Source organism: Microcaecilia unicolor, chromosome 4 (genome assembly GCF_901765095.1).
Source record: "Microcaecilia unicolor chromosome 4, aMicUni1.1, whole genome shotgun sequence".
NCBI classification, from domain to species: domain Eukaryota; kingdom Metazoa; phylum Chordata; class Amphibia; order Gymnophiona; family Siphonopidae; genus Microcaecilia; species Microcaecilia unicolor.
This window is the reverse complement of record NC_044034.1, coordinates 308,071,056-308,097,924: the sequence shown is the minus strand read 5'-3', so window position 1 is coordinate 308,097,924 and position 26,869 is coordinate 308,071,056. Positions and strand designations below refer to the sequence as shown.

Here is a 26,869-nt window from a genome sequence, read left to right as displayed (position 1 = left end):
GCACATTTTAAGAGAATGCCCCTGACTTGCCCATGCCCCCCCCCCCAAAAAAAAAATCGCCAACCACAATCTTCAAAGTGATCAATCACATGTTTGCTGACAAACTAAACCCAACATGGGCCATGTTTCGACACCCTAGCTTTCTTCAGGGGTTGATGTTACTATAGGCATCTCTCAGATATATTTGATGTTGATTCGCTGACCTAAGCTTTTTAGCATTTTGAGGTTACTCAGCATCTATATTTATGATAACCTCGCTGGCTTATAAGAACCCCTGAAGAAAGCTCGGGTGCTGAAACATGGCCTGTATTGGGTTCAGTTTGTCAGCAAATAAATGTGTGATTTATCACTTTCAAGGTTGTGGATGACTTTTTCCACCATTGTGGATTTTCTCGAACTGCTTGTGGAAGAGTTTGTTTTTGTGGTTTGTTTGCCCATGCCCCCACCCATGGCCACACCCCTTTTCATAATTTGCAAGGAAACATTTAGGTGCTATTCTTTAAATAGGCTTGTGTATTTTCATGCAGATCTTAACATTCCGCATAGATGTAAACATCCTGGCCATGTTCCACAGACCTTGGTGGTGGGGAGAGATCAGAAAAATGGGATCAGATATCAGGGGTGATCATATTAGGGAGGGGGGAGGAATATCTTTAGGAAACTGGTTTTCCACTATTTTTTAATTTTTATTTATGGTTTATGGACTGGGCCTCTACCACATTTCCTGCCGTGGCAGATAGCATAGAAGCATCCGGTCTATCTGCCACTGCATGTAATGTATTGTGCAGTCAGTGTCTGCCCTGTGTGATAAATGCAGGATAGATGCTGGGCACATCCCTTGCAGTTACTGCAGAGGCCTTGCACTTATTGTGCCTTAAAGTTTGCACTTAAGGTGCAGTAAGTGCAAAAACTTACCACACTTTAGTAAACAAGCCCCTTAGTTTATCCATTTAAGTTGGATCACACAAATATCTGTCTTACCTTAAATGGATAACCTATCCATTTAAATTTAGGACTGCATATTCAGCAGACCAACTTAAACAGCGCAGCTGAAAATCCACATAAAGTTATGTGGATAACTTATTCTGCTGAATACAAAAAAAACAATCCTAAAATGAATTCAAAAGTTATGTTGATTTAAAAATAGGAAATGCTAGTTGAATTAATATGGTACAGCACAATGACAGATGTTATTTTTAGTTAAAATTGTGTTGTAATGAATTGAAAGACTGCAGATCCATTGCCTGTGTTTTCTTACCAAACTACAGTTTAAGGTGCATTGAGACTGGTGGCAGTCTTTCTTTCACCAGTCTGATCTTCTAGTACCCCAATGTTGATGGGTACCTTGCAGGATTCCACAGCACCACAAAAAGTAACACTGGAGACTACCGTATAACAGCTTCAAAACATCCAAAGGAGGCAGGGGGCGGTAGCTACGCCACCCAGTTTAGCCTCAGGCCCGCCCCAAAGAAGATCCTTACCCTCTCCTACCCCCGCCACAGCGCTTCTTTTAATGCTGTCGGTGCTGCTGTGCAATGTCTCCCACCCCCGCGGCGGCGCTTACATTTCGCTATGGCGCTGCCTGCCAGCAACTCTACAGATGCGTCACCGACGTCCGACATCCTGCTCCGGGGCCTTCCGCGTCCAGCCTCCATAAACAGGAAGTTACATCAGTGCAGGCAGAGAGAAGGTCCCGGAGCAGGACGTCGGACGTCGGTGACGCATCTGTAGAGTTGCTGGCAGGCAGGCAGCGCCATAGGGAAGTGTAAGCGCCGCCGCGGGGGTGGGAGACTATGCACAGCAGCCAACAGCATTAAAAGAAGCGCTTCAGGGGTGGGAGAGGGTGAGGAAGTCAGGGTGCTGGCCCGGGGAGGAGAGGGAACAGAAGGGTGAAGGGTGCTGTACTTGCCAGGGGCAGAGGGTTGGAGGGAAGGGAGAGAGGTTTTGTATTTGTAGAGGGGAGGTTGGAGGGAAGGGGAGAGGTTTGGGATTTGCAGAGGGGAGGTTGGAGGGAAGGGGAGAGGGTTGGGATTTGCAGAGGGGAGGTTGGAAGGAAGGGGAGAGGGTTGGGATTTGCAGATGGGTGTTGGAGGGAAGGGGAGAGGGTTGGGATTTGCAGAGGGGAGGTTGGAGGGAAGGGGAGAGGGTTGGGATTTGCAGAGGGGAGGTTGGAGGAAAGGGCAGAGGTTTGGGATTTGCAGAGGGGAGGTTGGAGGGAAGGGGAGAGGTTTTGGATTTGCAGGGGAGGTTGAAGTGAAGGGGAGAGGTGCTGGACATGTAGGGGGGCTGGATGAAAGGGAAAGAGGTGCTGAACACGTAGGGGGGGCTGGATGAAAGGGAGAGATATGCTGGACATGTGGGGGGGGGGGCTGAAGGAGAGGTGCTGGATATGCAGATGATGGCTGAAAGGAAAGCAGACAGATGTGGACCTGCAAGGAGGGCTGGAGCGAAGGGAGAAAGGTGCTGGACCTATGGGAGGGGTTAGAGGGAAGGGAGAGAGGTGCAGGGAGAAAGAGCCAGATGCATAAGGGGAAGGAAAGAGAGGAAGAGAAGCTGGTTGGAGGGTGGGATTAGAGAGGAGAGGGACACATTGGTGTGGGGGAGGGAGAAAGGGGACATAGGGAAGTATACAGATACAGAAGGGAGATGATGGGCATTAGATGGGAGCATGGGGACAGGGACACAAATGTGAGATGCTGTATGGGAAGGTACATGGGCACAGAGGGGTAATGCCTGACAAGGGGGGGGGGGGGGGATAGGGAATAGAGATACAATGCTGGACACTGGAGAGGGGGGTATATGGACACAGACGGGGGGAGAGATATCAGACAAGGGGAAGAATAGGAACACAGAAGGGATATGCTGGGCATGGGGTGCATAGGTGCACAGAGGAATGATGATGGATGAGGGGATATGAACACAGGGGAGATACTGGACAAGGAAATATAGGAAAACAGAGATGGGAGATGGATGATGGACATGAAGAAAGAAGAAATGTCAAATAGGAGACACTGGCAAGTGAGTTAAGAGAAGACAGAGGGAAGCAGAAACCAGAGCCTGGGACCAATATGATTTGAGAAAAAATGACCAGACAACAAGAAGGTATAAAAAAAATATTTTATTTTCAATGTTGTGAATATAACATGTTGGATTTGAAATGTACATCTTGCCAAAGTTGATGTTAAACATGGCTGGGGTCCTGGACTAAGGTTACCATATGGCTCCAGAAAAAGGAGGACGGATTGAGCCAGCCGGGTTTTACTTCCATTGCTTTCAATGGAAGTAATTGAGCCAGCCGGGTTTTACTTCCATTGCTTTAAAGCAATGGAAATAAAACCCGGCTGGCTCAATCCATCCTCCTTTTTCTGGAGCCATATGGTAACCCTATCCTGGACAGAAATCTAGGAAGGATCCCAAAGTCCATTACCAGGCTGCGCCTTCAGCTTACAGCATGCAGGCTTTCTCTGACCAAGGAACCAAGCACAATTTATTTATTTATTGCATTTGTATCCCACATTATCCCACCTCTTTGCAGGCTCAATGTGGCTTACAATATGGTTCCATCCCCTAACACCATCCCTGGCATGTGCCATCTTTATATTTTGCACAGGAGCAAATGCCTTTCTTTGTTTCACTGGTGTTGTACTACATGCAAGGTCTAGTTTCTTGGGGTTTCCGTTTAATTTATATTTCTAGAGTTTGTGGTCACTTATTCTGTATTTGGCATTTGTGTCTTGTGTGTGTGACTGAGGTATTCTGTTAGCATGAAGTTTCCATGTAGCATTCTGTAGTAATTTGGCTTGTTCAGCTTTCCTGATAAATGTATTTGTATTTTAGGGCCCTACTATAATATTTAAGGCACTTCTTTTTCATAGTTAGGATCTTTGTTTTTGGAAGTTAGTGTTGGCATGGTAGATTTGCTCTAGGTTCTGAGTGACTTTTGTTTTTTGATTTTTTTAAAGTTAATTTATGTCTGTAATTGAGATTACACTAGAAAACAAAATTTCTTTGTATGATGAGTTTTATGGAGAGTTGTCCTTGCTGTGATCTGTATCCATTGTTGGTGGAAAGCCAGGAGGTTCTCTAGATGCAGAATGTGTGGTTCAATGGGGCTGAATAGTGCAGTCTATTGTACTTCCCTTAGCTCTCAATTGGCCTGCAGCCACTGAAGCCTGCACTGCAACCCTCATTGAAGTTATGGGGAGTGGGGTAGGGACAGAGCATGGGGTGCATCAGGTTGCTGTTTTTTCTCTTTCAAAAAAGTTGGCAACTCTAGTGCCCACCCATCCAACCTGTTGGCCCACCCAAAAATTGCCTTCTGGCTATGCCACTGAAAGGAGGAGAAAATGAGTTGAACTCACTTATGGAATAAGAGGTTTATCGCAGTCTGGTGAGGCCCATCCTTCTTCACACTGACACTCCTGCTCATTGTTACACACCTGTCAAAGCCAAATTATGTATTCGTTAACTGTTGCCAAGTAAAGTTGTTGCTCAGATGACACAGAATAATTTCTAAGGCATCACACTCTCCGTAGACAAAGCCTGGAGATATGACAGCATAATGCATCATCCAGTGAAAAGTTACATTCAAACATCAGGCGAATAGGCTGATGACAGCTGCTAAGATATTCACATTTCATCTTTATAGTATAGATAAATCTAAATGGTTTACAATGCTAAAACTAAAAATATAAGGGGGTCAGGAAAGATACAAAAAGTATATCAAAGATACTGAACCAAAACCCAATGTGCATCGGGTATGGTATAAAAAAGTTACAGTGTTCTAGTGAAGCATAGCACTGGTGAACAACTAAAAGCAATGATCTGATCCATTTTAAAGATATGTGTGAACAAGCTCCATTCTTTTAGGGAAAAAGGCTAGGCAAATAAATATATCCTCCAGTTGGGATGACATCACAATCATCAGCCAATCACACTGCTGCTGCTCATCAATATGAAACAGAAAAAAATCCTTACTGCATTCCCTTTGCACTTTTTGGAGCAGTCAGGGTCGAAACTATAGGCTTCACTAACACCCAGACACGTACTGTTGCTGCACACCTGTAATTCAAGTCACAGACATGCATATAATTTTCAGCAGTGAGTAATACGTTCTGCATCATTTTCACCAATAAAGCAATTATTTAAAGAATGTAAAGTGGAATTTTTATGATGGTGCTGTTTGTATTGTACTGACATAAATCATAATTCAGTTATATGATTGTCCTACAATACTGTTAAATATGTATATTTCTGATACAATTTCATGGTAGTCTTATTACTATGTTTCAATTCACTATTTGCAAGTTTACCTCATTAACTGTATGTATGTATGGTTATATTGGTCATTTTACTATTGTTATGCTGTTAACAAAATTGGTTTATGCTAAACTGAGTTTGCTGTACAATGCCTTAGGTGGACCTCTTCATAAAGGCGAATAATAAATGCCAATAAATAAAATGCCCACATTGGTGATCTGTGCTACTCATTCCATGAGCATATGGCGGGTAATTTTATAACTGGGACCATAGTAAAAGAGCTATTTAGGGCACTATCATAAGCCTATTTTCTAAAGAAAAGTAGGTGCCTACTTTTCTTCATAAAATACCAACATAAGTGGTCAAAATGTGCTTTGATTTAAGGCACAATCAAATGCTTGCATCTAGAACACATATACATTAACTTATTTTCTAAGTTACATGTACATGTATGTTCCGCCAACACTCACTTAAATTCCACCCATATGCACATCTATGCATCTTTATAAATTAGGGACTAAATAGGTGCCCATCCTGCTTATTTTCGAATGAGAAGGCCGGCCATCTTCCGACACAAATCGGGAGATGGCCGGCTATCTCCTGAACCCGGCCAAATCAGTATAATCGAAAGCCAATTTTGGGTGGCTTCAACTGCATTCCGTCGCAGGGCCAGCCAAAGTTAAAGGGGAAAGTTTCGGCAGGGTACGGAAGGCGGGATGTGGGCGTGGTTACGAGATGGCCGGCTTCGGCCGATAATGGAAAACAAAAGGCCACCTCTGATGAGCACTTCGACGGCTTTACTTGGTCCATTTATTTTTAGGACCAAGCCTCCAAAAAGTGCCCCAACTGACCAGATGACCACCGGAGGGAATTGGGGATCACCTCCCCTTACTCCCCCAGTGGTCACCAACCTCCTCCCACCCAAAAATGTCAAACCCAGCTCCATGACAGCAGTATGCAGGTCCCTGGAGCAGTTTTTAGTGGGTGCAGTGCACTTCAGGCAGGCGGACCCAGGCCCATCCCCCCCTATCTGTTGCACTTGTGGTGATAAATGTGAGCCCTCCAAACCCCACCAAACACCCACTGTACCCACATGTAAGTGCCCCCCTTTACCCTTTAAGGGCTATGGTAGTGGTGTACAGTTGTGGGTAGTGGGGTTTGGGGGTTTTGGGGGGCTCAGCACCCAAGGTAAGGGAGCTATGCACCTGGGATCAATTTGTGAAGTCCACCGCAGTGCCCCCTAGGGTGCCCGGTTGGTGTCCTGGCATGTGAAGGGGACCACTTCACTATAAATGCTGGCTCCTCCACGACCAAATGGCTTGGATTTGGCCGGGTTTGAGATGGCCGCCATTAGTTTCCATTATTGGCGGGAAACCAATGGTGGCGATCTCTAACGCCAGCCATCTCTAACGCTGACCCCGACCGTATTATCGAAACGAGAGATGGCCGGCCATCTTGTTTCGATAATACGGTCAGGTATGCCACTTTCCAGGGCCGGCTCTAGAGATGGCCACCCATATAGATGGCCGACCCCGTTCGATTATGCCCCTCCATGTGCCTTAGGAGTGGAAGAGTACCCTAATGGTTAGTACAGTGGTCTCAAAACCAGAGGAACTGAGTTCAATTCCTACTGCAGCTCCTCATGACTCACGGCAAGTCACTTAACCCTCCATTGCCCAGGTACAAAATAAATGCCCATATATAATATACAGTATAACCACAGAAAGGCAGTATATCAAGTCCAATCCCATTTCTGTTTCTTAAGCTAGGCACCTCCTTTTTAACATTACCTCTTTATGCCTGAAATTTATGATACAGATGGAATGGGGGGGAATCAAGATGGCGACGTGAGCGGAAGTCGGGACCGCCAGCTCCTGAATTTTTCATTGACGTCTTGGCAAGGGGAAAGTTTCTCTGACCTAGCGATGGGGAAGAGAAAAGGAAAGATAGCGGTTCCTATCTCCGGGGTCCCGCAATCAACTTCCACCACACGTCAAATGACTTTGGATAATTTTGGGATCGGGGTCCCTGGAGAACAGTCACCCACCTCGATTGACTCAGCCCCGTTGAGGATCGAGTGCAGCATTGAGGGAGTAACGCTCACCCCTCCCTCTTAAACTGCACCTCCATGACCCGGAAGTGATTTGTTACACTCGGGGTCACAGCGTCTGGAAGCCGCGGAATCCCCCGGCCCTTCAGCGTTTGTTGCAGGAGGACCCACGAGTACTTCTATTCCAGGCCAAGGAACAACGATGCAGGACTCGGTTCGAGGATCTGCGCTAAATGCCCTGGAGATCGGGACCGTGAGTACTGGAGTGTTAGAAAGACTTGCAGTGGTCACTATGAATGTCTTATGGGACGCTATTCAGGGAGTGAACAATACTTTACTTTTGCTGAATATTTCACTTAAAAACGAAATAACTGACTTAAAGAATTCTAATCAGTCAATGTCTGAACAAATTCAAGAGCAGAATGCTAAGTCTCAAAAAACTGAAGAACAAATTGTGAAATTACAAAATCTTACAGAGGCTTTAGTCAAGGAACGGGATATCCAGGATAGAAAACTTGAATACCTTGAAAATAATGGACGAAGAAACAACCTGAGATTCTTGAATTTCCCAAAGTCTACTTTAATAAATGTGTTAGATATGTTGAAAAAATATTTCAAGGATGTATTGGGGATTCCAGAGGAGGCATATCCTCCTATAACGAGAACCCAATATATCACAGGGATATCATCATTACCTAAAGATAAAACTCAAGTTGCTCCTTCTACTGAATTGAATTTGACAGATTTCTTGGAATCCTCCCTTGAATTTATTTCCGAATGCACTACATTGCTGGTGACATTCGCACTTGAACTTGACCGCAATAACATCTTATGGTCATATTTCAGGCATATAAATGACTTATTCATGGGACATAAAATTCAAGTATTTCGTGATTTGGCGCGAGCTACTCAAAGGAAAAGAAAGGAATTTTTGATATACAAATCTAGGGTTCTAAAGTTAGGTGGTACCTTTATTTTGAAATTTCCCTGCAAGTGTTGTATTACCTTGAATTTGATAAACTACCTTTTCTTTAGCCCAAAGAAATTATTAGATTTCATTGAAGCAAAAGAAAAGAATGCTCAGTCCTTGGAACAGAACCCATAATAATGAAATGCTGGTAAAATCGGCTGTGGGGGCTTGTATCTCCTATCCGCTCTTTATTGTTATAAATTTAGGTCTTTCCTATGTTAGAATTTCCTAGTTCTTGATTCATAATTTTTGTGGACAAATGTATGAAAAATATTTTTGTGTTATATTCTGGGTAATATATTACCCCATAGTATTTATTTCTGAATTTCATCACATTTATGTTTTATAGATATAAATGTAAAATTTAATAAATAAAGAATTAAAAAAAAAACAGATGGAATGGGAAAGAAGGCTTTAAGAAGTCAGGCTATTAGCATGGTACCTGGTGCATGGCAATGAGTATGATATTTCTGGAGGAGTAGGTCATAAGGTTAAAATAAGTGCAAAATCAGAAAACACAAATTAATACAAAGATTGATAGCAAATAAAGTAGTTCTGCTAACAGATCTAGCACCAGCTAATAATTAGTGTATGCTAAATGATTTTACACCCATAGGAATATAATGGGCATCGTATCATTTAACATGTGCTAAATCTGTTAGTGCACCTTAGTAAAAGGACCACAAATAATGAAAAAAGTCTGAGACCAGGGGAACCCTTTCTTGACATGGTTCAGAGCCAGGTTATATCTGCCTTCATTTTGTTTAGTTAACAGGGAGTCTTATCCTAAAGAACAGTGCATATTATCTGCAGCAAGGCACATAGGAACAAAATCTTTAGTAAAAGACCCCCAGAATGTCATCTGTGATTAGTTTCAATTTTGAGTTTTTTTTTTTTAAATTTAAAACATCCAGTTGATTCAGCTTTTTAAGGAATTTAGTGAGGGTACATAGTCAGCTCTCCAATTATGGAGGCACTAGGGATAGGCTGGGGGAGCAATGCATTGCTTCCTCCTCCTCCTCTCTCCCCCCCCCCCCCCCCCCCACCATGAATACATGCCAAATATACCTTTCCTGGTGGGGATGCTGAAGCCCCACCAGCCAAAGAAATACAGTGTCACGGCTTTCCTCCTCGCCGCGCTGCTTCCTTGAGGCATAAGTTCAGCCGCTGACACCAGGTTTTCTTGCACACATTGTGATAAGGCTAGTAACCGTGGCCTTAAAGAGAAGCAACTAACCTCAGAACTACAATACCCCAAATCCCATAGGAGACGGAAAGAGAAGGGAAGACCTAAAAATGCAAAAGGGATTTCTAACACCAGCAGGGGGGAGAAGTAGCTCAGGGCAAGGTGGGCCAGTTACTCCATTTACCACTAGGGGGAGCAGAAGAGAAGAAGCCCAATTCCCTTGGCTGTGAAAGCAATATATAATTCCCCCCAGCTGTGAGGAGGGAAGGACAGATTTCCTGAAAGCTCCCAGAAACCAGGAGGGAGAAGAGACCTACTCAGAGAAAAAAGAATCCATGGAGTACGTGGAGGAAGGAAAGGATCTGCCTCCAGAACTTCCTTGCATAGAGGAGCAATCTACCATGGATTGGGAGAATACAAATGCAGACCATTCCAGCAATTAAAGGCAGTGTGGGAGGACACAGAAGTTTTGGTGCTGTGAAGTGGGAGATGAACTGACAGCCCTGCTCACTGCAGGGCACCTGAAGTGCAAAGAAGGAAAGGTGATTTAATTATTATTTTTTCTGAAGGAACTGTCTGTGTGGGATTGTTTGAACTGTCTGAGACAAAGAGGAAGGGGCAGAACTGTCAATAAGCCCTTCTTGGGAGAAAGGTCCCTCTTAGAAGCAGAGCTGCCAAGGGGTCCTAATTTTTGAGAGGGAGATTTTAGTCCACACCCCCAGCCCCGCCCCACTCTGCATTGGCTCCATCCACTGGCTCCAGCCCCAACACCTCAAACCCACGGCCATTTCAGCAAAAATGTTTTATTTAATAGCCTAATACCCTTTTCAATTAGCTTTCATATGCCAAAACCTCCTGCCTTAGGTCAGGTCAGTATAATGCTGTTATGGTATCCTCTCCTGACCCGAGGAAGGAAGTGCTGGTTCTGAAAGCTAATCAAAAATGTTTTAAAATTAGTGAAGGTATCACCTTATTTTCTATTTTGTGTTTTATTTGCATTTATTAACCTTTAGTAACATAGTTACCACATTACTTTATCCTAAATTAAAAGTAAAATTATTCTGTGTACCTTTGTTGTCTGGCCATTTACTTTTTCTAATTGTGTTGCTCCCAGTCTCTTGATTCTGCTTTCCTTCGTCTTCTCTTAACTCTCATGCCAGGATTTCCTGTACATTTGTCATTTTCTCTCTTTTTTCTTCAATATTATTCTGCCTCTCTCTCTCTGTCCATATTTAATTCATTCTTACTATCCATTCTTTAATTTCCTTCATTTAACTTCATCTACCTATAGCTTTTCATCTTTTCCTCACCCTTGTTCTCCCCATGCCCCTTCTTCTTATTCTCCAGTCTTTCACTACTCTGTCCTCTCCCCCTTTCCATCCAGCAGCTCCCCTCTCTCCCCATCCTTCCAGTGTCTCCCCTCTTTCTTTCTGCATCCTTCCATTCAGCATTTCCTCTCTTTTTCTCCCTACCCTTCCATCCAGCGTCTTCCCTCTTTCTCTCCCCATCCTTCCACCCATCTACCGTTTCTCCTGATCCTTCCATCCAGTGTCTCTTTCTCCATCCCCCTCCTTCTATCCAGTGTCTCTCTATTTCTCTACCCTTTTCTGTTCCGTGTTCCCTCTCTCTCTATACATCCTTCCAGTCTCTTCCCCTTTCTCACTGCATCCTTTCATCCATCTCCCCTCTTTCTCTCCGTATCCTATCCAGCATCTTCTCTCTTTCTCTCCCTATCCTTCCATCCAGCGTCTTTCTCTCCATCCTTCCATCTGTCTTCCCCTCTTTCTCTCTCCATCCTTCCATCCGTCTTCCCTCTTTCTTCATCCTTCCATCCAATGTTTACCCCTGCTCCCAATCCTTCCATCCAACATCTAACCCTCTCCCGATCCTTCCATCCAGTCTCTCTCTCTCTCTCTCCTTCTTTCCATCCAGTGTCTCTCTGTACCCTTTTTTCTATCCAGTCTCTCTCTCTCTCTCTACCCTTTTCCATTCATCATGTCCCCTCTCTCTCTCCCCATCCTTCAGTGTCTCTCCTGTTTCTAGCCCTACCCTTCCTTCCAGCGTCTTCTCCCTTTCTCTCCCTCCTTTCATCCAGCAGCTCCCCTCTTTCTCTTGCCATCTGCCCAGCAAGGATCCCCCCTTTCTCCCCATTCTTCTCTCTAGCAGCTTCTCTTTCTCTCCAGCCCTTTTCCATGTCCCGTCCTTCTCTCCCCACCTTTCAATCTCTCTCTCTATATACCCCTCTTCTATCCCATGTCTTCACTCTATCATTTTCTCCCCTCTCTCTCCTGCCTCCCGCTCCCCCTTCCACCCTTCCCCCTTCCACCACTCGGTATCCATTTCCTCACCATTGTTGCTTCTCCTGTTGGGCAGCAGAAAAAAAAAGCAAGTGCGGGGCCGCAGCAGCCTTCATGTATGGGCTGTTGGCTCTGCCGCTCCTCTGTCCTCTCTCTGCCCCTGGAGCAGGAAGTTGATGTCAACTTCCTGCTCTGGGGGCAGAGTGAGGAGTTGCAGAGCCGACAGCACATGCCTGAAGGCTGCTGCGTCCCCTCGCTTGCTTTTTTTTTTTTCATCGACACTGCTGTCCAACAGGAGAAGTAAAGCAGCAGTGGCAGGAAACGGGTACCAGGTGAAAGGGGGAGCGGGTGACAGGAGTTGTTTTGCCGCTGCTGCTGCTGCTCACAGGGAGAAGTAGCAGCAGTGGGGGAAAAAGCAATCTGACCTGCAGTTTCTCAGCGGGAGACTTTCCCGCTTTGGCAGGAGTGCGGGAGATAACCCGCCAAAGTGGGAGTCTCCCGCTGAATGCGGGAGACTTGGCAGATCTGTAGAAGGGGAGGGGGAACCCCCACCTTGCATTTTGAGTGAGCATTTGAATTGAATTGAGCCTGAGTTTTTGAACTGAATTTTGATTGTGCTTTTGAACTGAATCTTAAACATGTTGAACTGTGCTGGAACCATGTGAACAGAACACGATTTCCGCAGAGAACCCCAGGCGGAAGTAGAAGACCTCTTTACGACATGCAAGAAGTTCTGGTGTCAGTAGCGGAAGCCACACTACTTCTGCCTTAAGGAAGCAGCGCAAGGAGGAGGGGAGCTGCGGTACTGTATTTATTTGGCTGGTGGAGCTTCGCCCCCCCCCCCCCAGCAAAGGTAAAGTGGTGTTACAGTTCTGGAGGGGGCAGGACCCCCTGTGGCTATTCCACTGCTTCAGTGTATATGAAAGACAGCATAAACCTCAAATGCTTTCAATAAATGTTCAAAGCCCAACTGTTTGCATCAGAAACAAATTAAAAAGTTCCAGAACAGGTAAATTTTCAGCATCACGTGGTACCAGCTCTATCCTGGTTTGGTCAGACCCAGCTCAGATCTGCTGAGCTTCCTGGTAAAAATGACTTTATCTGTGCAGTTATGGGTTTCTGAACATCAGTACCTTAGAGATAGGTATGTGATCTTTCTGTTCTTAAGAAGTTACCTGAGCTCACACTACATGGTAACCAGGCCTGAATGTATGCACAGCAAAATGTGGGGATAGAGCTTGAAGCTCCTGCCCCTTGCCACCCTGATGACTTCCAGTCCTGTCCTGGCTCTCCAATCCTACTTCATGCCCTGAACTGCCAATGTCTTCTCCCTTGCAGATCCGAAGACTTCAAATCCAGCTCTATTGCTATTAGATGGGATAGAGTCATTGCAGCAACACAGGCAGACTGACTCTTTCTCTGTGCTTACCATATTATAATGACAGCATAGCCAGAATCAAAGCCCTGAGATCTGTACGAGGGGTGAGTGATGGAAGGGAAAAGATCATAGGTTTAAGCCAAAGAGGGTGGGAATTAAACTGAAGGTATTCTATAAGGGGGCTAGGTAAATGAAGGCTCATAATGATGCTGGAGGAAACAGTCAAATAAGTGGTCCAGAAAAGGTAGGGAAATGAGAGGTCCAGGAGTGGAAGGAGAAAATTTGGAGGTCAACTTGGGGGGGGGGGGGGGGGGGGCAAAGGGCTGTATGGCACTACCACTGCTTCAAAGCAGCAAACGCCAGACTCTTTCCCTGATGTTGACTGAGCAGGGAGGTCAAGAAGGCAAACCTATCCAGGGCCTTGATGTCACACAGTAGTCAAATATGTAGATAAGATACAAAATTTAGGCATAAGATTTATTTATTTATTTGTTGCATTTGTACCCCACATTTTCCCACCTATTTGCAGGCTCAATGTGGCTTACAGTCGGTGGATAATAAATACAAAGTTGTATAGTGATCGTATGAGGTATAAGTGGAGGGTCGGAATGGATGAAGATTGCGTGTTGTCCTGTTCAATCATAGTCGTGCTGTGTTGGTAGGTGAAGAGGGTTATGTGGGGTTGTTGGGGTAGGCCTTTTTGAAGAGGTTGGTTTTTAGTGATTTCCTGAAGTTCAAGTGGTTGTGGATTGTTTTCAAAGCTTTTGGGAGCCCATTCCATAGTTGTGCGCTTATGTAGGAGAAGCCGGATGCGTAAGTTGTTTTGTATTTCAGTCCTTTGCAATTTGGGTAGTGTAGGTTTAGGTTGGATCTTGATGATCTGACTTTGTTTCTTATTGGTAAGTCTATGAGGTCTGTCATGTATTCTGGGCCTACGCTATATATGATTTTGTGAGTAAGGTGCAGATTTTGAAGAAGATCCATTCTTTGATTGGGAGCCAATGCAACTTTTCTCGGAGGGGTTTGGCACTTTCAAAGTGTGTTTTGCTGAATATCAGCCTGGCTGCTGTATTTTGGGCATTGTTCTTTGCAGCCCATGTAGATTCCGTTGCAATAATCTGCATGGCTTAGGACCACTGATTGTATTAGGTATCGAAAAGTTGCTCTTGGGAAGAAAGGTTTTAATCGTTTGAGCTTCCACATTGAATAGAACATTTTCTTTGTTACAGAGTTTACTTGGCTCTCGAGGGTAAGGTTGCGATCGAGTGTGACACCGAGTATTTTCAAACTGTCCGAGGTAGGGAGGGTATGTCCTGGAATATTTATGGTTGTGGGTTTGTATTTGTTATATGACAGATTGATTTATAGATATGATCTGGGCATAAAGACAATGGATTATGGACATACGATATGGCTTATGCTTATAGAATGATGACTGTGAACATAAGATATGGAGTGTGTACATAAGAAATATAGATGCAAGTTATGAAATATGAATGTGTCATATGGATATGGTACCTACATGTAGAATATGGATTATGTGGAATTTGATGTACACATCTAAGAAATGGGTTCCTCATTGTCTATTATGGGTACTATGCAGGCCTGGCAACCCACTTTGGTTCAGGCTCTGAAATGACAGTAAAACTGACAATGCCCAATTCTATGTGACTTTCAGCTGAACTGCAGAATAAATCAAGAACTCATGATCTGTCACAAGCCATATGAGGAAGGCTGGAGGTGCAAAATGGCTGATCACAAGGGTTTAGTAATGTGACAGTTAGTGACAGTTAACAGATGTTCGGGAGAAAGAAGTAACAAAGTAGTTCCTTGGGAAGGTGACAGGGCTTCCAAGAAATGTTAGCCACTTCATTAACATACAACCAATTATCCATAACCAATTTATTATCATAACCTATCATATGTAACCAATCAATTAGCATGTAGCCAATTACCTGTAACCACAATATTATCATATGTTATTGAAATTATCCATATAAAGATGACTGTACCAGGAAACTGGAGTCGGAGTGTTAGATACAGCCAATGCCTATGTATAGCAGTTCTATACTCTCATATGAGAAATTCCTATTTGTTATCTGTGCTTGGTAAGTAAATAAACAATTGCATTTCTCATAACTACGTAGCCTTGGTTTATTTATTCCACCTATTAGGAGGTGGCTGGTCCATACATCTTTAGTAAGGGATAAATAAACCTAAATAAATTCATCATCAATGGTACATATGTGCAGATAAATCATCACTGTTCCATTATTACTGCTGTTTCAAGTGAAATACAGACATATAGGACTCACCTCTTCATTTCCACATTTTGTTCCTGTTTCCACAATCCCAGTCTTTAGGCTAGGATGGAAAGAAGTTTTGCAGGAACGTATTGAAGCTGCATTTCCTGTTTTAGGTAGCTTGTTACCACCAGTGCAGAATAGCTTCCCGCACTCCATATCCCTGTTTCAGAAAGAAGGGGAAACAGTTTACTGATACTTTATCACAATAACATACTGAACATTTTAGAATATGTTTGCCTTCAGGCTGTTAAAATCTACATCTGGCTCTACTTGAACTGTACTTGAACCAGTATCTAGGGAATTCGATAAATGGCACCTATAGTTAAATTCTGCACCCAACTTTTGGCATAGAAAAGCGCTGTAATGGATGTAAGTTGAAGAAATAGGGCTGAAATGGCAGATCAGCATAAAAATGCATGTACAGTTATAAGATAGTGCCTCAGTGTATCCACCTACAGTTACAAAGGGGATAATCCCATGGGAGGGGCATGGGCAGGTTAGGGGAATTCTGTAAAATTGTATGCAGTATTATAGAATAACATGGGTGCGTGCCAAACTTGTATGCTAGGATTTACACCTGGTTTCAGTTGGTGTAAGTCCTCATGGCCAAAGTTGGGCGTAGAATTCGGCACCCAAGCTATTCTGTACAGAGTGCTCATCCCGAAGTGCCCTTTATAGAATAGTGCTGGGCATCGATTTTTTTTTTGTGCCTATATTTGGACGTCATTTACTGAATCCGGCCCTAAATGTCCTTCTGCTTCCTGCATTCAGACCACAAGCAAGACTAGCTGTGCCATCTCTAAAGGACCTGTGCTTCACAAGTATGAGAAAGGGCCTTCTTAAGATTAATTTGCACCTTGTGGGACTCTACCTGCAATAAATCTGCCAGTCTTCAGAAAACTCTTAAAAACATAAAATTGCTTTCTAAACCTGAGAAGCAATTGCAGCCTATCTTTTGGATATACCCTCATAAATGTGTGACTTGGGTGTCTCTAAAGGTCTTGAAACAGAAGCTGAATTTTTCCTGACATGCGTTTCAGTAGTGGTTCTGCTCTGGAAGAAACATAAGTGTGTTCCTAGGAATTTCTCAGCTGGGCTTTCAGTAAGGGAAGAGCCAGGGATCCTTTAGGTGATGTGATGCCCAAAGATGTCTGGGCACCAGCACTGAATACTCGGGGCTATTTTCTTATGTGCTGGCTGCCAGAGCTTATGAGAGTCCTGGACAATATTCAGCTGGGACCCTCATAAGACACTTATATGGGCGCTGGTTGAATATCAATTGGGACCACATAAGGGAAGTAGGTGCCCTCTGATTCTGATCCCCCCTGCCTCCCAGCCCTCCAGAACATCCCAAAGCCCCCCTTTGATCCTCCCTCTCTCCCACCCATTCCCTAGAAACACATTCCCCTCCCCCCAGGTCCATACCAACATCCCCATCCCATTCATAATAGCATACCCCTTCCCCCAGAGCTTACCAAAAGTCCCCAGGGGCCAGTGGAGGTGATGGGAACAGGAGCGACCCTCACTCGCTCCTGCCACTAACAGCTGCTTCTGAAACATGGCTCCTGTGACCTCTACCTGCAGCTGTGCAACACTTTGGTAGTACCACAATGCTGCCATAAGGGTACAGCAGTCAAATTTCCAAAGGCAGCTGCTAGGGGCAGGAGTGAGTGAGGTTTGTTCCTGCCCCCATCACCTCCACTGGGCTACCAGGGGCTTTTGGTAGACCTGGGGGGATGGGGATGTGGGTATGGCTCTGAGGGTAGCTGCCTTGCCTTGTCGGAGAGATGGGGGATCTTGCTTTGTCTGTTGTAGGGATGGAGAGAAGGGGATCAGAAGCAGGACTAGGTGCTTCCGGGAGGAGTTAGAGGGAGGGGGATTGGAGTCGGGCAGGAGGGAGGGAAGATGTGCCTCCATGGGAGTGGGAGAGAGTAAGAAGAGATCAGAATTAGGAGGTGTGGGGGGGGGGGATGTGCTTCCAGAGGGGTGGGAGCGAGGAAGGGAGGACCTGGGGGGGGGGGATTTGGGATACTCCGGAAGGAGGGAGGGAGAGGTAGCTGGTGACTCTTTAGATGTTAACCAGGCTCTGGCTCCCCAAATCCCCCCCAAAACCCACTCCCCACCACTGTATACCACTACCATAGCCCTTATGGGTAAAGGGGGGCACCTACATGTGAGTACAGTGGGGTTTGGGTGGGTTTTGGAGGGCTCCCATTTACCACCACAAGTGTAACAGGTAGGGGGGATGGGCCTTGGTCCGCCTGCCTGAAGTGCACTGCACCCACCAAAAACTGTTCCAGGGACCTGCATACTGCTGTCAGGGAGCTGGGTCTGATATTTAAGGCTGGCATACAGGCTGGCATAAAATGTTTTAGATTTTTTTTTTAGGGTGGGAGGGGGTTGGTGACCACTGGGGGAGTATGGGGAGGTCATTCCCGATTCCCTCTGGTGGTCATCTGGTGAGTTGGGGCACCTTTTTGCGGCTTGGTCCAAAAAATAAAAGGACCAAGTCACGCCAGCCAATTCCCCACTTAAAGTTAGTACAGCCTTTTTTCTGTCATAATTTTATGCAGTTGCTCAGCCAGTTAACAGACTAAAAATCATTGCTAACCGACTTAGCTTCCGCTCTACCTGAGTTCTGCCCCCAGATCACCCACAAACTATCTGGTTTTGGCATGGGCTGTGAAAGGGGATATTCAGCAGCACTGTTCACTTGAGTGCAGCTGCATATTCCCAGATAACTCCAGACAAGCGATTTCAATGGTCAGGAGCCTCTCCTGGCCGTTCAAATTGCTTTCAATATCTCCCTCTTTATGTATGTTACTGCAGGTAGAGCTATGCAAAAAGCCTAAAATAAAAGCACTCTCATTCTGGAGTAAGTTGTAGATGGAGGGCCATTTTCTTTGGTTTAGATAGGGCAATAAAGTTCTACACACAAGCGCATACAAACACACATATATTACAGTGAAAATAATAAGTGAGGCTTACTTTCTTGTGCAGGGAATAAAATTTGTTGCATTCTTACTGCAGTATCCATACTGAAATCCTTTTGTGTTCAATGTAAAACAGTGTATTTTAGCCACTTCTGCATCTGTAAATAGAGTATACAAAATCTAGGAATATCCAGGCATGCTTCCTGTGTCTCATGGACCCCCCTCTGTTGATTAACACTTGTGATAACTTACCTTTGATCAAACGATTCTAAATCAGAGCAATAACTACAGGGAATAACATGAATGTTTGAAATTAAAGTTTTGGAGGTTTTTTTCCGATGATGAAGAAGCCCTAGCTCTTTCACCCGTTCATTCAGGGAGAAGGTGCTTCTTGAGGTTTTTCCTCCTATTTACGAATGTATAACAGATTACTTGCATTACAGCTCCCAAGTGTTTGTAATTTTTGGATTATCATGTTTCTTTTACCTGAATTTAAATACACAGATATAACATAGGAAATGTATTTCTGGGCCTGGCCTTTCATAGTACCTGATTTTCAGTTTTAAAATCATTCAGGCCTGGGAGGAAGGAAACTTTGGGATAATTCTTGTTGGTGGATAGAAAGAGGGAAACAGCTTTTCTTGAGCAGTGGTTGCTCTAGCTGGGAGAGTGTAAGGACAACATCAGGACTTGTATAGATGGAGCAGTAGAAAATAGAAGATGGACATAAATGGATATTTATATATATTAAAAAAAATAAATAAGGGAGATCTACTGAATGGATCTGCCACCTCGCCCAGGTCACCTGAAACAGATTGCCCATGCCTGCTTTTGCCCCATAAGGTAGTCCTGCTTTGCTTATTGAAGTCAGGGAGGTGTCATTTTGCAATTTGGACAATGCTGTCTCTTTTTTTTTTTTTTGGAATGGAAGTTTATTGACAATCTAAGAGACTCGAAACAGCCATTTTTCAGCCAAAAAGCCTGCCTCAGGAGTCTCTCTATGCTGTATGCAATGCAGTCGTCAATATTGACTGATGTGAATCTTGGCGGGAAGGCACACTAACTACCAATAAGTATTAAGCTTTAAAACTCAACATAAAATATCCAGTCCTGAGAATTGTTGGATATTTTATGTTGAGCTTTAAAGCCTAATACTTATTGGTAGTTAGTTTGCCTTCCCTCCAAGATTCACATCAGTCATCGATCGATTCTACAGATTTTTCCTGAGTTGAGATATATGCAATATTAACGAGTACATTGCATACAGCATTGAGAAACTCCTGAGACAGGTTCATTGGCTGAAACATGGCCATGTCAAGTCTGTTAGATTGCTAATAAACTTCCATCCCACCCACCCCCCAAAAAAGAGTTTTGTCTAGCCTTCCTTCTTGGGTTACCTTTGCTGTTTCCAGTGTAGTTACAAGCCTGCAAAGGTTTTGTTCCTTTGTGTGTACACTGGTTTTGCAATTTGGGACAGGATTGCATAATGTTTTATTTATGTTTCATTTGTGATTTTAATATTTTATTTATGTGTATATTAGAATATTGTGATCCATTTTGGACATTTTGTTGAGTGTGAAGGCTGACTTATTTTTGAATTATATTAAATGATGTGGAGGGGCATAATCAAACGACGCCGTCCATCTACATGGGTGGCCATCTATATGGCCGGTGCCGGAAAGAGCGGTCCTGAACCGTATTATCAAAAAAGATGGACGGCCATTTTTCTTTCGATAATACGGTTGAGGCCGGCCAAATGCCTAGGATTTGGCCGGGTTTGAGATGGCCAGCATCGGTTTTCGGCGATAATGGAAACCAAAGCCGGCCATCTCAAACCCGGCCAAAACCAAGGCATTTGGTCATGGGAAGGGCCAGCATTCATAGTGCACTGGCCCCCCTGACATGCCAGGACACCATCTGGGCACCCTAGGGGACACTGTAGTGGACTTCTGAAATGGCTCCCAGGTACATAGCTCACTTCCCTTGGGTGCTGAGCCCCCCAAATCCCCCCAAAACCCACTCCCCACCACTGTATACCACTACCATAGCCCTTATGGGTAAAGGGGGGCACCTACATGTGAGTACAGTGGGGTTTGGGTGGGTTTTGGAGGGCTCCCATTTACCACCACAAGTGTAACAGGTAGGGGGGATGGGCCTTGGTCCGCCTGCCTGAAGTGCACTGCACCCACCAAAAACTGTTCCAGGGACCTGCATACTGCTGTCAGGGAGCTGGGTCTGATATTTAAGGCTGGCATACAGGCTGGCATAAAATGTTTTAGATTTTTTTTTTAGGGTGGGAGGGGGTTGGTGACCACTGGGGGAGTATGGGGAGGTCATTCCCGATTCCCTCTGGTGGTCATCTGGTGAGTTGGGGCACCTTTTTGCGGCTTGGTCCAAAAAATAAAAGGACCAAGTCACGCCAGCCAAATGCTCGTTAAGGCCGGCTTTCTTTTTTCCATTATGGGCTGAAGCTGCCCATCTGTTAACCATGCCCATGCCCGCCAATGTCCCGCTTTCGCCACACCGCCAACACGCCCCCTTTGACGTTCGCTGGCTCCGCGATGGACTGCAGTTGAAACCAGCCAAAATCGGCTTTCGATTATGCCGACTTGGCTGGCCTTGAGAGATCGCCGGCCATCTCCCGATTTGTGTCGGAAGATGGCCGCCGATCTCTTTCAAAAATAAGCTGGACAGTCATACAGGCAAAGAGGCAAACCCAGGCTTTTCTGTTCCTGAAAGATGTAATTAATTAAGATAAGAAGTCCTAGAGGAGAGCAATTTCTAAAATTCCCACTTACCTTCCCCCCACTCAGCCACACACTGGTCGTGCATTGTGGGGCATTTTCCCATGTAACAGTAACTTTGGTTATTTTTGCAAGGGGATCCATTCTGTCTAAATTTGTCTGCTGGACACCAGGCTGACTGGCCATCACAGACATCAGTGAGATCACATTCTTCTACAGATGGTCTGCATACAGATCCAGCACTCTTAAGCTATAAGAGATAAATATTAGAAATAATATCTATTATCTATGGAGGGTACAAGAACTAAAAGCTATACCTGGACAGCAGGAATTGCAAGATTGCATAGTACGATATCAAAAAGCTTCCCCCTATAAGGTGTGTTAAGAGATCTATCACTGTCAGTGGGTGCATCTTTCCAGGGATTTTGGAGGGAACTGTAAGAGACTTTGTTGATCAGGGGATTACGGGAGATGTCAGCACAGTAAGAGTGCTGAAGGAACCTAGGAGGTTTCAAGGGCTGCCAATAAAACACCAGAGAAGCTAGGGCTAGTCTAAATATCAGAGAAGACTATGTGGTTGTGCTTCAGTGCTGGGTGGACAGCAAAGAGCATCTGCAGTCAAAGAAAAATGGTAAGCCATGACAGCCACACAAACTCAAGACAACCATCAGCACACACATTTACCTACAGAAAGGGGGTAAGCAAGTTTCAAATAGACTATTTATTTGAGTACATGGCTTTTGGACTTTTGGAGATGTCCTTCTGTATCTGTGTGTGTGTGTGTTTTGTTTGTTTTATTTAATTAGCAAAAATTGGCCTTAGCATGGTCTTACGTGGGTCTTTCTTGCTTACTAAGGTCATTTTTACTGCAGCCGTAAAATGGCCTATTTTCTATTTGTTGTATTAAAGGCCAAGCACTAATTTCTCATTAGCACACATCCATTAAAAAAAAAAATTAGCACGCTTACACTTACTGCCATCCATTTTGTAGACAGTAAGGGCTCATGTGGTATCTCTGCACTTACCAGTTAGTATCCATGACATGCCCCATATATAAGAATGTGCATAGATTTTAGAAACGCCCATGTCCCACCCATTCCAGCCCATTGCCACACCCCCTTTTCAACTGTGCAACTTAGAATTTACATGCATCATCTTATAGAATTTGTTTAGACAGTTGTGCGCGTAAATTCTAATTAATGCCAATTAGTGTCAATAATTGCTTAAGTGGCAATTATTGGTGCTGATTGACTTATTAACTAAGTTGCAGGCACAAATACAGAATACAACTGGATTTGCGCTCACAACTTAAGTTGTGCTTCATAGAATCCGGGGGATAGTGGGAAATATCCATACAGGTAACTAGAAGGGTAGAGACAGAACCTTCTGGGAGGGAAAGAATATAAATAAACAGAGGCTACTCTAGGCTCACTTTTCTTGTGTTAACTGGGCCCCACATAGTATCGCTGCTGAACCCCAGCAACATTAGAATGTATCGGGTTGAAATGCACATTAGAAGTAAAAAAGGTTTGAGGGCTTTGTTAAAATACGATGATTCAAGTCATAGGTAAATAGGCAGTTTGCTCTACAACTATAGGTTGATGATGCCAAAATCAGAACAATATATTAATCAGAACTCTATATGTAATTCAACAGGGAACACCAGGGGAAATGTTGTAATAGCCTAATGGTTAGCATAATAGGCTGAGAACCTGGAGGCCCCAGTTCAAATCCCATTACAGCTCCTCACGGTTTGGGGCAAATCACTTAACTCTCCATTGCCTCAAATACAAACCTAGATTGTGAGCCCTCCAGTGACAGAAAAATGCATCCTATATCTGAATGTGCACTGCTTCAGCAGTTTGCAGGCTGTACATAATCTCTGTGAAAGTACAAGTGCACTCTTCTGTAAATAAAGATTGAGACAGGGGTCCACAAACTTTTCAAGAGGAGGGCTACATAGAAGAGACAAGGGCACAAATCCCTCCTTGGAGTTTGATGTGCAGGTGGAGGGAGGACGGAAAGACACATCTAGCCATTTTTATGACTTTGAAATTTTGGAAAGGAAAAGGCAGAGAACAGGTTCCCAAGGGTGTGGCAGGTAGATAGTAAGAGTGTCAACAATAGGGCCCGATATTCAAAATGATTTAACTGGGTAGGAGAGGTTTCTTCCTGGTAAAATTGTACTGGCCTGTTTAACCATCAACATTCAGCTGCACATGCCCTGATACTGCTGCTGAATATTAGCACTGGCCACTATGGCCTATCCAGTTTACTATAAGAACATTGTTTAACAATCTTATAGGATCCCCTTCAAACTCATTGGATCTATTCTACTGGTTTACCCATTTTCCTAGCAGGTGTTCCCATCCTTTACTCAGTGTGTCATCGATTACAATCATGCAACAAAACCTTCTCATGGTCACTGCATATTCAAGGTGAGAATGGAAGTGGCATATAATCAATGGGTTGGAACTGGTTGCTGAAGGAAACTCCCCTGACTATGAAACTTTGACTCGCCTTTGAAATCCCATTTTTGGATTTTCTGAGATCTCCCCAGCCTCTGACCATAATTTTAAGTGGAGAACAAGTTCCTGGAGGAAAGGTCCACAGTCTCCTATTGAGACAGACATATGGAAGATACTGCTTACCCTTGGGCTGGTAGCATGGAATGTTGCTACTATTTGGGTTTCTGCCGGATGCTTGTGATCTGGATTGGCCACTGCTGGAAACAGGATACTGGGTTAAATGGACAATTGGTCTGACCCAGTATGACATGCTCTTAACCTTGAAGCCTAAGCCTTAGCCTCATGGACCAGAAATTAAATAGACTGAGTTCTGTGTTCCCCAAGTCAGTACATTAAGGTCAAGAAAGACCCAGACCCAGTAGTACATAGCTGACTGCAGTTGCTTAAGCAACTGTCTTATTTATTTATTTATTTATTTATTTATTTATTTATTTATTTAACACATTTATACCCCACATTTTCCCACCAATAGTAGGCTCAATGTGACTTACAAAACCATAGGGCAAACTACATTTCAATTAAATAACATAACAATGTGATATAGTTCAGTAAAATAACATAATAATGTAATAAAAAAATAGTAAACGTATAGGTATCGTAAAGAACAACAGAGATAATAAGAGTGAATAATAAAGGTAAGGGTCCATGGAATTTGCTGTAACAGGAAGAGGTAAATTAAGTTGAGTCATGAAGGTAAGCAGTCTTAAACAGGATGGTCTTCAGTAATTTCCTGAAATTTAAGTGGTTCTTATTGGCTGACAGAGGACACAAGGAACCTTTACTTCCCCTGTTGAAGTACTGAGGAAAAGAAGAAAGGGGTCTATTTGTATAACTTTTCCAGCAAGGCAACCTAGACTTCATCCCATTGACTGGTGACCCAGAAACACCACTGGTTTGAAGGAATTATATCATCAACTAAAATTACAGGGCTCCTGAGGCCTCAAGAATACCTCAACTGATTCCTGTTGAAAAAACCTGCGTCTGGAGTTTCATGATCCCTGAAACTCACTGCAGCAGCAACTAAGAACTATAAGTGTGACTTTTATTAAACTGTAGTGTACTGTTACCTCCAGTAGCAGACCTCTGAGTAAAGGAACTGAACTGTGTTTTCATCCTGTCACTCTGTAGTAGGAATAAGAATATAAGTAGAGTGAACATTTCTGTGAACTAGAAGTGTAGAGTAAATGACACCAGAGCTACTGTACATAATTATTGTTGCCCCTTGTTACCTTTTAAATTGCTACTGCCTCTTGCACATTGTATTTTGACTGCCAAATAAGTGATTTTAGTGAACAGTTGGTTTAGAAAAGCAGCCTTGGACTTAATTGGCTTGTTGTAAATGTGAATAAAAAAAAGTGTGGAAAGCTGTTTCTTAGCCTCATGGAGAATTCCAGCCCCAGCTCTGGTTCCAACTTATACAAATATTGTTTATGTGCAGAAGGTATCCATATTGTGGGCACACAATTGGATGGCCACCGAGAGGAAACAAATGACCCTCAGCTATATGTGGTTTATCACTTGCTACAGTGAGTCCAAGAACAAGTTCACCATGGACTTTATGTGCAGTGTCTCCACTATCACTATCAGCACCTTTAACCATAGTGAGTAAACTATGGGTTGGCACCTGTTTATCCTGGGCATCATGCAGTCAGTATATATTCTTCCTTTTCTTTTCTAACCATAGTTTAATTGTAATGTCACCTTGCTGAGATCACTACATGAAGGTATTCAGCAAGATTTGAGAAGAAACATTTATTCTTTCCCCCTCAGAGATACCTAGCAATCCACCAGCTGTTACTGCTGAATGTTATGTTTTGCTCTCTTTTTACATCTCACCCCCCCCCCCCCCCCCCCCCAAGTAGGCTGCTGAAGACACCTCTTCCCTTCTTTGATAGATAAACATCATCTCTGTTCAGCAGCCCTTGGAAAAGAATCCCATGATCCAGGAAGCCAAAATGGTCTTGACGACACCATCTCTGCAACCACATATTCATCTCCAGGATGCAAGCTTCTCTGTCTTGACCTTTACCCTCAAGTGCATAAGGTTTGTGTGACATGGAGGGGCATAATCGAACGGGGCACCCAAGTTTTCCCGAGGGCGTCCTCGCAGGATGTCCTCAGGAAGGGGCGGGGAAACCCATATTATCGAAACAAGATGGGCATCCATCTTTCGTTTCAATAATATGGTCGGGGACGCCAAAAATATTTAGGTCGACCTTAGAGATGGTCATCCTTAGAGATGGTCGTCCCCGATTTTCAGCGATAATGGAAACCGAGGACGCCTATCTCAGAAACGACCAAATCCAAGCCATTTGGTTGTGGGAGGAGACAGCATTTGCAGTGCACTGGTCCCCCTCACATGCCAGGACACCAACTGGGCACCCTAGGGGGCACTGCAGTGGACTTCAGAAATTGCTCCCAGGTGCATAGCTCCCTTACCTTGGGCGCTGAGTCCCCCAAAACCCACTACCCAGAGGCGTAGCCAGGTTTTGATCTCAGGGGGAGCAGACTTTTATAAAATAGGCACCAGCTAGTGTCAGCTACACAGCAGTGTCTGTGTTGTTGCTCAGGGGCTGTAGCGAGCACTGATTAATACAGGCTGTCTCTGTTGTGTCCTGCCTACAAGAAACAGTAAGTTTCATCAGGAGGCAGGACGCAGAAGAGATCCCTGGACTGGCCAGAGAAGGCAACCTGTCTTCTTAACTACAAAGTAAAAATATTCAAATCGTGACCATCACCTCAGGAATAGCACACACATTCCTTCCACTGCTAGACACCTTGTTTAAATCAGATGGGCTTTTGTTTGTGTGGTGACTCTACAGGATGTGAAGAACACTAGTCTGGAGCATTTTTACTTGGGTGACAAGTGCCACCAAACCTTGCCCTAGAGTCTACTTTCAAATAGGGATAGACACTTTGTGAAATAACACAAACCACTGCAAAAAAGACACCAAAAAACTTATACTGAAAACTTACCACACCATATTTATTTATTTATTTATTTGTTACATTTGTACCCCGCGCTTTCCCACTCATGGCAGGCTGTATGCCCTAACCCACCTATGAAAAGACGGTGCCATAAATATTACAGTGGGACCTAGAGAAGTGTTTCCCTAGGTGGTCCTGGAGTACCCCCCCCCCCCTTGCCATTCATGTTTTCAGACTATCCACAATGAATCTGCATGAAAAAGATTTGCATGTAATGGAGGGAGTATATA

General features: G+C 44.1%; 1 protein-coding gene across 1 annotated transcript in view; it reads right to left on the bottom strand.

Moving 5' to 3' along the window:
• The window catches only part of LOC115469314 (disintegrin and metalloproteinase domain-containing protein 28-like), a 90,317-nt gene that overhangs the window by 4,601 nt on the left and 58,847 nt on the right, over nucleotides 1-26,869 (bottom strand). Inside the window, exons 14-18 of the mRNA XM_030201821.1 lie at nucleotides 21,178-21,373; nucleotides 18,435-18,537; nucleotides 15,456-15,606; nucleotides 4,978-5,061; nucleotides 4,362-4,439 (exon numbers count right to left, since the gene is read on the bottom strand). Coding sequence (XP_030057681.1) covers nucleotides 4,362-4,439; nucleotides 4,978-5,061; nucleotides 15,456-15,606; nucleotides 18,435-18,537; nucleotides 21,178-21,373 — 612 coding nt within the window. The remainder of the gene's footprint in view (nucleotides 1-4,361; nucleotides 4,440-4,977; nucleotides 5,062-15,455; nucleotides 15,607-18,434; nucleotides 18,538-21,177; nucleotides 21,374-26,869) is intronic.